We start from the raw sequence: 11,858 nt of genomic DNA, 5'->3' as shown, positions 1-11,858 counted from the left end.
TGACTTATAGCCCACCTGTAAAAAACTGCCAGGGGCAGAGAAGAGTGGCGGAAGGTATTTTCATTAGGGAGCACGCACGGCAAATGGCCAGATTACAACAGTTGCACTCACTGTTGTTACAAATACAACCCTCCTCCCTTCCAAGCAGAAAACTGAGGGTAATTTATCTTGAAAAGTAGATGGTACCTTTTCTGCTGAGGCTTTAAGCAAAGCAATGGGATGCCGACATTTTCCCGGAGCTCAGTGCCAGAAAGCAAGCTGTGGGGTACCTAAGGCCCGTCACTTTGGTGCTGGGGGAGCTGGCGTGAGCGCCCAGCACCCCCGGCCCTGCCCTGGCTCCTTCTCCCCCGCCTCTGGCAGCTCCCAGACCCCAGCGACTCCCGAGACCGGCTGCGCCGCACGGGCTGAGGGCGAGGAGCCGGGCGCTTTCACCGGGCGGCCTCCAACCCCCCCTCGAGACAGTATTTTTGGAAGTTTAAGAGCGAAGCGCATCAAAGAGGCGAGTGCAGACCCAGGTTTTGGGGACAGGGCCCCGAGGCGGTGCCGGGCGATTCGCTCCCCGGGGAGGCACCGGCAGCCGCCAAACGCCGACGCCTCCCGTCAGTTGCGACACACTCGGCCTGCCCTGGGTTTCACACCGTCCTTCCGGCCCACCTCCCCCGGAAGACGGAGCCCCCCGCCCGCAGATCCCTGTCCGGCCTCCCCCGGCGGGGGCCGCGCCGAGCACGGGGCTGGGGGCCGCCGAGGCGGGAGGACGGCGCAGCGCGGGGGACGGGGCGGCGCGGGCGGCCCCCGCAGGGCTCAGGCGAACGGCCACGCCGCGCAGCGCGGCTGTCGCGGGGTGCCGGTGCGCGGTGCCCGCTGCCGGCCCGGCAGGAGCGCGGCGGGCGGTCCCGCTCCCCGTCCCGGTCCCGGTCCCGGTCCCGCTCCGCGTGCCCCCCGCCTCGCGCCGCCGGCTCCCCCGTGACGTCCACCGCGACGTCAGCGCCGGGTGGCCGCGGCGGCCCACGTGGGCGCTGACGTCGCGGCGGCGGACGGCGGGCGGGACGGCGGCAGGTGAGGAGCGGCGGGGCGGGGGCGGGGGCAGGCCCGGGTGGGTGCTTCAGCGTTAGCAGCGTTAGTGGCAGAGAACGTTAAATGTACGTGGGGGCGCGGCGGCGGGGGCCTCGGCTCGGCCTGGGCCCGGCCTCCCCCGCCAGCCCTGTCAGCCGGGCCCTGTCACGGTATCCAGGCCCTGTCAGCCGGGCCCAGTCGGGGTGTCCCGGCCCTGTCAGCCAGGCCCAGTCGGGGTGTCCCGACCCAGGTGGCCCTGTCAGCCCTGTGTGGGGTTGGAGGAGGGTTTTGGCTCAGGGGGGCAGGCCGGGCTGGGGGTTTCAGTGAGTTTGGGGTGCAGGGAGGTGCTGGGGGTCAAGCGGTGGGGTTTGTGCCTCAGTGCACAGCTGCGAGTGCTTGGGCTGCCCTGCATGCAGTCAGCCCAGGCCAGAGAGGCCTGGTTTTGAGGTGGTGTCGCTGGTTCCTGATGGTGCAAGCTCACATGCTTATTTTGAACAAGTTTATTTGTGGAAAACGAAGAGGAAATTATCAGAAGGATGAGCATATCTGAAGCAAACAGGATGTAAACACTCAGGGTGGTCTAACACAGCAGCCACAGGCAGACCCAGCTGTAGCTTGACCTCCTGGCCTCGCCTCCCTTCCCCTCCGTGACACTGACGCACAGCCTGACACAGCGGGCCTGGTGTCCCCAACTCTCGCCATCCCTGGCGCCTGGGGTTGCAGCAGCCCATCGCTCTGTGTGCATGTGGGAGGCAGGAGGAGGTGTCTGGTTCCTCCGGCAGCATTTTCGTGGTCGCTCTTTGCCCCGTGTGTCTGCTGGAGATGCTGTCCCGGCAGGATCTGGCCTGGGCTCTTGGAGAACTGACTCCTGTGGTCTGAGGGAGGGGTAGATAATGTATGTTTAGACAGTGACAGATTTTGGGATCCAGCTCTGATTGCCATCATGCACATTACTTCTGCTCTGCCTTAGTTTCCCCATCTGTAAAATGGGGAGTGGCCTCTGACAGAATGATTGCGAAAACAAATTGGCGTAAAACAGCACACGCTTGCAAGATTTAATCTTAAGTCTTGACAAGCAAATGCCTCGTCCTTGATGTTCCCTGCTCCCCCATGGTTCACCCTCAGTGCATCTCTAATCTTGCCAGTTCATGCATTTTCAGCTCTTTGCTGGGGGATGAGAATGTTTTATGGGGGGCAAAGTTTGTTAGCTGTTTCAGTTTTGCCCTTTGCTTTCTCAGGCACAGTGGAGCTTATGAAGGCCAAGCAGAGAGCTGAATGGTATTTTGTGTGAGCAGAGGCAAGAGGTGTCCAGACGCGAGGAACTACAGAGGCAGGTAACATGGCAGTCTGATACCTTTCAAAAAATTAGGGCAGGGAATGGGACTGTTTCTTGCACTGCTAAATCCACTAGTCTCATTTCAGCTGTGTTTGGTTTTAATCACTGGAGTGATTAAATAATGATAGAGAAGCTGTTTTAACTTTGTAGAGGCTTATAATTATGTCCAAGAAAGGAAAGGTCACCTGTTAAAAATTATAGGGAGACCAGAGTAAATGACTACCAAAGATCTGGGAGAAAATAGCTTCTCTTTCTCTGGAAATTGAAGACAACTTTATTGGAAAGTTTGTGGAGGATTTTTTTAAAGTTATTTCTTATACTGTAGGGGTTACCTAAAATAGATGTCCTCTTTAATATGGGTTTTGTTGCTAATCTAGCTTAGTTGTGTTTTTAATATTGCAAGCAAATCTTTCAACAGTGAGAGTGTTTTTTTAAATGATTCTTTTTTTTGTCCTTGAGAGAATCTCTTGTTTGCTAAGAAAACTGTGGCTTGTCAGCAAGGAGCTTTATTGAAAAGCAAAACCTTGTCATTCCTTGCTTATTTAAATGAGACTTTCAGGCTCCTGGAGACAAAGCACAGGTCAAGAAAGGAAGCTGTGTCCTTTTGAGTTTGTAGAGATTCTTTTCTGCTGGCTAGTAGTTAGGTTGTTGCTCGCTCTCCTTTGTGTTTTTCCTCTGTCTGAACATAAATCAGCAGCAGTGTTATAGAATGTTACAGCAGCTCGTTACAGAGGACAGACAGAAACAATTACAGTATAATGAAGTTCAGTGTAGCTTGCAAACGCTGTATGAAACTATGAAATTTGTCCTAGAAATAAATCTGAGGTGTACTCTAATCCCAGCAAAGGCACTGGAGTCAAGATACCAAGTTGAGGATTTAGTATATGGTGTCTTTTGAGCTTGATTTGCTTCTTGTGATCTGGGTTTTAAAGCACAGTGTACCTATGGGCAGACAGTCAGTCATGCACAAGTCTGGTGTGCTCTAAACTTCCTGTGATGAGACGTGTGAATGGTGGTCTTGGGTTGAGATTTTTACACCTGAATGCATGAGATCTTGGTTCAGTTCCTGACTTGGTCACAACGCTGCTGTGTGACCTTGGTCAAATCATGTCTTCCTATGGCTTGTGAAATGGAGACAGCTTTTCTGCCTTCCCGTTTAGATGGCAGACATCACAGGGCAAGGACTGTGCCTTATTGTGTTTTGGCGTAAGACCGTAATGTCACTTGGGGCTCCTGGTAGTTACTGAGGAGTAAATAGAATAAGTGCCTGGATAAGCAAAAAAAGTTTGAGACTTGCGTGCTATTTACTTCTTCCGTCTATGATCTGTGTGTGGACATGGCTGTGAAATGAGCTGTGAAATGAACTGGGCAGAATAAAATACCGCATAGCATGGCATTCAGGCAGCACAGAGCCTACCCACCTTGCCCTGGAAAGTGACAGCATTAAAGTTGTAAGATCCCGGCACATTCTTAAAAATGTGAAAGAAATGGGTAGAGAACCGGGAACGGGATTATGCTGCTTTGGGCACCCTTTGGAGATGTGTGTGAAGAAAAGATGGAGAGAAGCTCTGAAGAGGTTCAGGTTACTTGAGTTTCATAGGTTTTCAGGCCAGGCCTCCCCCACAGCTTGAACATCCTCTGCAGTCAGCTGGTGCCTTCCACTGCAGCCTTCACTCGTGCCAGCACAGCAGCGTGGCCTGATGCGTCACTGTGCGTGGTGCTCACAGCGGGCCCCGGCTATTGACGGTTTCTGGGTAGCTGGTGTTCACTGCAATGCCAGGGACACATCCATTGCAAAACCACAGCAAGGGAGGGTGATTGGCCTGTGCCCTTGTTTTCCCCCTGATCTGCTGTCTTCCATCTGGCCTGTGCCCTACCCCTGCCTGCCTGACACCAGCTGAGATCTGCAGAGCATTTGCCAAAGGTCTTTAAAGAAGGTTCCTTTAAGCCTCCCTAGTTGTCCCCTGGCAGTCACTTGTGAGAGCTCAACGGGCTGTTCCTCCTGTTATAGTTGTGTTCTTGCTAGGTGAACTAACATGCAGCCCAGAGATAAATATGGCCAGTGAACGCATCCCTGTGTATGTCCTTGGGAACAGATTTCTTTTGTCTGAGTTAACCAATCCACTATGAAACTCTGGGCTATGGTGAAACTTCTAAAAATTGCATTCTTAACTGATCCATTTCCGAGTTCCTGACGTGCATGGCTTGCTCTCCCAGCAGCCTATGCTCCTGTGGTATATAAGCCACAGTATCTCTGCCCCCAGGGTGAAAGTTTCTCTCTGTGCCTCTGACGGGTGGGGCTACTTCTGATCCGTGGGTGCTTGGGACCGTCAACATCACATGCCAAGATCTTTCCTGGCTGTCATAGGGCATGTCTGAGGTGCTCTGGTTCCTGGTGCTGTCCACATGCAAGAAGGGTTGGCAAGCGTGTTAAGCTCGTGTGTATCACCACTGGGCATGCCAGTTCTTCATCAGGTGGGAAAGGTCCTTTACGGGATAGACCATCTTTGGTTCTCTGGCCTCAACCTGATCCCTCATTCTCAAGGAACATAAGCGAAGTGACAAGACAGAGAAATTCTGGGCTGAAAGGGATGATGTCAGCACAGTTGTCCTCAAGGGGAGTTTCCAGTGGTGACGGCCTCCAGCCTGTGTGCGTGAGTGGCCCGGGACGGCTGGAGAAGCTCTAAAGTTTTGTGCTTTGTTTTAGTTGTAGGTAGGAAGATGAATCCAAAAATTACAACAGAGCTGCTGAAGCAACTGCGGCAGGTGATGAAGAGTCCCAAGTATGTCCAGGAGCCTGTCCAAGCCTACATAGTGCCCTCTGGAGATGCCCACCAGGTATGGATGTATGGATTATGGGAATGATTGTGCTTCCCTGCAAAAAATAAAAGCCAGGGATAACTAAAATTATCCTTTTTTCAGTCGCTTTAATGGTTCTAGCATAAAAGCCTGGGTAACTTGAGAAACATCATGTTGGAAAAAGTGTCTGGAGTCTATTCAGGAGACTGAGGTTTTTATGTTCCTGTAACAAATCAGCATGGATGTTCCACCAGCAACTTCTCATCAGATTGTCTCCAGGGAGCTCATGCTGCAAAAAAGGGAGCCTGCCAGAGCACTTGCTGTCCCCATCCTGGCTGTTGGGAAGAATGCATTTACTGGGGGAGGAAAAGGCATTATCTGGGCTTTAGTTTCCCCATTAGCACCTCCTGATCAACACATACACTTAAGTGAGGTGGCGAAGGATTAGTTGCAGAGCTTTCCCATTGCTAGATCCAGTTCTTGCTGGAATTTGCTGCCTTATGCTAAAGCCCTTCAGATCCCATGCAGAGGGGCCTTTGGAGAGGCAGGGAAGGAACAGGCCACAACGACACTTTCCTTTCGATGCTGCTCTGCATCAGCTTGTTCTGTGCACTAAAGACAGCAGGGAAGTCTGGGCCCAGGATGGTAACCCATGGAGGTAACTGTGTTGTGTGCTGCTTCCACCGTTAAGATTTTTGTAGTCCGTGACATTAATTTTAAATTGCTGAACTGCCTTTTACCTCCCCTGCCTGCTCATATGCTAGTTTCACTCTTCTGTTCGCTCTGTTAGGAGACCCAAAAGCTGCCAAGGGTTTTTCCCTCCTCAGCCATTTTCAGGAAACAAAAGACCTGAAGCTTTCCTGGCTCACACCCAAAGCTCCCTTTTACCCCAGGGTGCACAAGAGCGAAATGCAACTGAATCGGAACCTTTGCCCCTGACTTCGCATGGGGGTGAGCTGGGTCCAGACTTGCCTGTGCCCTGGGACCATATGTGCAGCATCGTGTTTCCTCTTGGGGAGATCCAAACTTGGGCAGGTAGAGGGAAGGCGTTTTCTGCAGCTGCTATTGTCTGCTGCATTCCTGCCTCAAGCTGCCTCTGTCCATATATAACTCTGGTTTCATTTCACTAGATGTTAAATGCTGTCATGTGAGTTGAAGAATGTGACCCTCAGGACTTCTGGGTTTTTCTGTTGCTTTCTTTTTCCTTGACAGAGTGCAGTTAAGCAGAGAACCCCATGTTGCTATTTCCTGCTGGGCGAGTTGGTCAGGTTTCTCTGCAGAGCGAATCTATCTGAATGGAAACGATTACTAAAAGCTGCTGATTCTGGCGCCTCCTGACTAGCTAGTGCAGGATTTTGTCTGTGAGGTTTGGGAATTGGTGCAGTTTTAGGCATTGGCAGAAACCTGTGGAGCCCAGAACAGGCTTACTGATTCCAGGTAAATTGTGATGAGCTGAGGTTTGCAGCTTCCCCATGTCCCAAGCAAGGGTTTGTTTCCTCTACGCAAATAAGAACTTCACAGCCCTGCAGTCAGATTTTGCTCTTAGGCAGCTCCCTCCGTGACTCAGAAGACTGCGGTTTAATGATACCCAAGCTTTTGGTGGCTTGAGCCATTTCCTCCCCACAGCCCAACCTACTTATTGCTGTCCTTGCCTCTCTCAGCTGTCCTGGGATTCACATCAGAGAACTTGTCAACAAAGAGGGCTTTCCCTCCTGTGGTGTTGACACAGGGTTTAGACTGGGGGAAACTTTATTCCCTTCTAGGTTGCAAAGGAACCCCTAGATTGGGCTGATGCTGATGCACCCAGATGCTACAACGTGCTGACTAATTTCTCTTCGTAACACTGGGAATGTTTGAGCTCTGAGCTCTGTGATGCTTTTAATATTGGTTTTCCTGCCAAGGCTAGAAGGCTTAGGTTATAATACTGCCGGGAGGCTTGCCACAAGTTGTATCCTTTGCTTTCCATGCTTAGTTGTGTAAGGAGCTGAAAGACTTGCAGAGCTTCTCAAACACAGCTGGCTCTGACTCTGGCTTAATCAAGGCTGCTAATACCTTGGATCCTGAAGGGGTAAAATGCCATGCTTTTGGGAATGAGGCATCCAAGTCCTTTGTGGTTTGGTTAAAAATGCCTGCTGAGCTTTTGGGGTGGTGCAGTGGTAAATGCAGGATCCATTTTTATGTTGAGTCACCCAATTTACATTGAATCTGGAGTTTGCCCATATGGGAATATTGAGAGATTGGAGGAGCTTTCTTCTTAATGGGAGGGAATGATGTTTGGATTAGAGCTTGGGTTTGGAGCCAGTCATAGCTTAACTGGGGCTGGCTTCCACCCCCAGGCCTTGACTCAGTGAAAACAAATTTGGTCAGATCTGGCTGGTCTTCCACATCAAGGAAGCACCTGCCCAGCTCAGGGCCCCATGTTTGGGTTGGCAGAGATGCTGTCTTCTGCTCAGGGCTGGCTCCTCTAACACACGCTTGTTCTGAGCTGAGGAATCAGCGGAGTTATAAAGCAAGAGACTGCTTGTGCGCAGGTTGCACTGACCTGTTCCAGATCTTACCAATGCAGTTAGGTTTTTGGCAGTGAATACCGACCTCCCTCCAAGTACACAGCAGTGTTTGTTCTTTAATGGCATCAGTGTTGTAGCTCTAAGGGCAGCGAGCTGCACTTTTCATTGCTGATCTTGGTTAACATTAGGATAGAATAAGCTTTAACATGTTAATAGCCCAACCATGCAGGCTCTGGTGATAAGCACCACTAATTTTTTGGGGTTCTTCCCGGCTTAGCTGAGGGTTTCTGTGATGCAGCCCCCAGTTTTGTCTGCATGTCAAGGACTGACAGGTGTGGTGGAAAGCAGACGTGAAAGGCCAGGTTCAAGGCCATCGGAGCTGCAAGACAAGCCCCAGGGAAATACCTTGTTCTGACTGTGCTGTGGCCTGTGCTTTGTGTGGCGTACGCAGGTGTTCCCCTTGTAATTTTAGCTTGTGCAAAACATGGGCTCATCTTTGCGCAGTGGGGGTTGCTGCATGGAACAGAACAGGTGGGTGTGCGAAAATTCAGACTGACAGATGAATGAACCATCTTCCCCTCCAGATCCCTCATACTGCCTTTTAAAGCCCATCTGCCTCATTGTAAACTCCTAAAACATTCCCTGGATTTGTCTGTGAATGGGACAGTATGAGGTATTTCCCACGCAGTCAAGGTCTTTGTTAGTTGAGATCACTTTTACCAGATCTAAAACTGGTAGACTTCTTTTTTTCCTTTTAGTGTGTTTTTTTTTTTTTAATGGTTTTAATCCATTTCACTGTTCTGTGCTGTTAATGCATCTAGCTCAGTGTTAACCCTTCCTGTGAGATTGCTTGTCTGCACAAGCAGACTAGCCTGTAATCTCTGCTGCGTTGGTCAAGAGAAAGGGAAGAGAAATCGCTGGTCTGATTTGAGATGTACTTAGTGATATGATCCACAATGGGAAACTTCCAGCATCCCCTTTAGGCGTCGGACCCTGGGATATGGTGTCCCAGCTTTGAACTGAGAAGTGTAGGAGAGGGGGAGTCGTAGCAGTCAGCAGGCTGAATAGTCGTTAGGAAATGTTGAAATGGGGAATTCTCCTCAGGTCTGGCGTCCCTCTGCCTTCATGTCTGTCCTGCTGCCGTGAGATAGGCAGCTAGGGAAATGGGCGCTTGATTCTGTTCCCTGAACGACTTTATCCTCTCTATCTGCTGATGCCTCTGTCATTATTTTAAAGGGATTTAGTGGTGATGGTGGTCCTGTGCTGGACTGAGGCAGATCCACCCCGCCAGCTAGAGGTGTGCAGAGGGCAGTTGTCCCTTCCCAAGGTGGGTATCCTGACCCCTCTCCTCCCCACAGCTGCTGAGCCTATGTCACAGGTCTCTGGGGCTGGACAGGAAAATGCACAGGGAACTGGACTGGCTCAGAGATGAGGGCGCCTCATGTGGTCTCAATACCCACCCCGTTTCTGCCAACTTTCATTAGTGGTTGGATAAAATACAGGATTTCTTGGGAGCATATCCCAGGAATCTTCCCTGGCAATCAGGAGCAAAAGCTACTCAGCCAGATCCTCTTTTGGGCCATGGGTTTTGCTGTCCCAAGGCTCAGTTTCAAAATGTTAGTGGTGAGTGGTTAGTAGCTGCTGCCTAGGGCATCTCCCAGGAGGGGAGAGACATAGCTGTTCTGGAGGGGCTTTGACTGTGGAGTGATAAAGAGTTGGTCCCAGGTGCTGCGATTTGTGTTTCTCACTCACTCCTGTGCTTTGAACCCTCTGCCTTCTTTAGAAGAGTGAAGAATTACAGATTTGAAGGGAGTATTTTCCAACAATCAGGTGATTTAAAAATAGCCCTGGCCAGAGAAAGGGAAATGCAGTATCTACCACAGTAGGAACTAAAACCACCTGAGAATCGGGCTGTGATTTCTCAGCTCAGTCCCTAAAATGTTTCTTTTGCCCCAGCACAGCTGGGTGCAGAGAAACTTTATGGGCAGAGGAACAGACTTTGGTTTCAGACCGTTTGTAAGGTACAAATCCAGGGGTTTTGCAGCTCAACCATCGGCGCTGTCAGCCTGGATTAAGCTGATTTGCTGAGTTGTGCTAGTTAATTAACAGGCCTACTCAGCAGTTCTGACCTCCGAACTTGCCAGAATGGGATCCCATAAAAATGGTGTGTGGGCCATTTCAAGGTACAGTTGTTCTTTTAATTTTGGCAGCTCCTGTGGATGTCAGGTATCTGTGCATTCTCAGGCCCTTCTGTAATGCTCCCAACAGATGTGTCCACAAACACAGGTTGTGATGGGTTTGGGATGAGGATGGACTAGTAGTCTTTGATTCCCTCTCACCGGCCAAACCATGGTCTGGTGGTTTCTGGTGTAGTCGGGTTTTGAGTAGGCAAGGAAGAAGTGAGAGGATCAGCATCTAATTATGAAAGGTACTAAGGGTTAAAGTTTTTACAGTTTTACCACCTTGAAGATTTTCTTTCAATGTCATTGTTGTGGAAAAGAAAGTCTTAAAGGAATTCTTATAAATGCCAGTGAGGGGACTTCACTGGAGATAGTGAATTTTACAGATTTTATGCGCTGATTACTCTGGTCTCCAAGATCAAGGGGTGCTTCTGGTTTCTCCTCCTTTCACATTGCAGCTTCAAAGACAGCATTTGTTTGTTGCCCAAAGGGGAGGCTGAGTGTGAAATAAACATCTGCAAACTCTGAAGCACTTCAGTGTTTACAGACATTTGTGGGAGAAAAGTGCTGCAGCTTAAAAAAAAAAAAACAACCCAGTTGGACATAAATACAATATAATCACAGATGATTAAATGTTCCAGTGGAGTAGAGCCCAGGATTTTTTAACTCATTTTGTTCTCTCTGTGGCGTCCTTTAGGAGAAAAAGCTTATCAAAGTATTTGTCATCAGCTGATTTCCCCCCCCCCTGCTGCTATAAATAATTGCTGCTCTTTTGTTTTCTAGAGCGAGTACATTGCACCCTGTGATTGCAGACGGGCGTTCATCTCTGGATTTGATGGCTCTGCAGGTACCTTTCCAGAACTTGGGTTCTTGCTAATGTACATAGTTCCCCTGTAAAGAAATAGTCTCATTCATGGCATAGAGGCAGGATGGAAAAGGAAACCTATCCAGCTTGTTTGGACTGTTTTCTTCCCATTTCAGCATCTGCAGAATTATGTCTTGGCTACCCGCTGGAATTATGTAATATCAGCGCAATAACAAGTTTTCAGAAAATGTTTGACCCCTGAATGAACCTCTCGTAAAGTAAAATCCTGTTAACTCTTTAATGTGGTGCTTGTAACCTGCGGTCATTTCTTTTGATGTGCAGCCAGTACGAACGGATTTTCACATTGCCCATTTGGGCTGGGTGAATAGTAGGTGGACTTTAGCTAGCCTTTCTGTTTAAACAGAGCCCGGGCCAGACACACTGCATTTGGAAACCGAACGCTGTGGAAAAGTTTGCTTATCTTGCCGAGACAGGATGTTTTCTTGGCTGTAGGATAGGTCTGTATTTCAAGAGACCTAGTTTTTACCCTAGCTGTACCCTAAGCTCTGCAACTTACTCTGCTGTGTGATTGTTGGAAAGTCACTTTAGCCTATTGAGGTCTCCCCCGTCCCCCCACCCCGCAATTGTAAATCAGTTTAATAAATACTGCTACCTATGTGTTTGGAAGGTCCATTCATCAGTTCCTATGAACTACTCTGGGACCTCATGTGGAAGGTGATAAAGCCAGGGCTGTGGGCTGCTGTTAATGGATAACATGAATCCTGTATTAATTTCACGCCTTCTGCATGGCCTCTTCATAACCTTCCTCTCTATTTTGGGCCTTTGTTATGTACTTGGAAGGTCTGTATTCCCAGCCTAGCGCTCAGCAAATCAGTGAGGTTTCACACAGGGGCTCACCTTGTGTTTCTTGCTTCATCTTTTCAGACTGAAGCAGCTTAAAATGGGGTTTGTGTTGGGGGAGTTTGGTAGAAGGCAATGAATTCATGTTTGGAAACTCTGCTCTACTAATCTGGGCTTCAGTTTCTGGTGACAGAGAGTATGGTCAAGATACAGATACTCAAAAGACTTGGATGGATTCAGTTTCTGTTTGTGCCATGTTTTTTTTGTTTTTTTTTTGAATCGCCAAGGGCAAGGCAGCTAGAGTGCCTTGCTGAGAT

General features: G+C 49.6%; 1 protein-coding gene across 3 annotated transcripts in view; it reads left to right on the top strand.

Annotated features, from left to right (window-relative positions):
- Nucleotides 1-727: 727 nt before the first annotated feature.
- Nucleotides 728-11,858, top strand: part of XPNPEP1 (X-prolyl aminopeptidase 1) — a 32,919-nt gene continuing 21,788 nt past the window's right edge. For 2 of the 3 annotated variants that reach the window (XR_012674343.1, XM_075155001.1), the window contains exons 1-4: nucleotides 971-1,056; nucleotides 2,292-2,387; nucleotides 5,097-5,227; nucleotides 10,659-10,726. Coding sequence is in view for 2 of the 3 variants with exons in the window: in XM_075155001.1 (XP_075011102.1) it covers nucleotides 5,111-5,227; nucleotides 10,659-10,726 (185 nt within the window). In the remaining variant the exon portion in view is untranslated. Of the gene's footprint in view, nucleotides 1,057-2,291; nucleotides 2,388-5,096; nucleotides 5,228-10,658; nucleotides 10,727-11,858 lie in introns of all 3 variants that reach the window. The other variant, XM_075155002.1, reaches the window with a different exon arrangement.

The sequence above is a fragment of the Calonectris borealis genome, chromosome 7 (assembly GCF_964195595.1).
Source record: "Calonectris borealis chromosome 7, bCalBor7.hap1.2, whole genome shotgun sequence".
NCBI classification, from domain to species: domain Eukaryota; kingdom Metazoa; phylum Chordata; class Aves; order Procellariiformes; family Procellariidae; genus Calonectris; species Calonectris borealis.
This window is presented reverse-complemented; position numbering and strand designations above follow the sequence as displayed.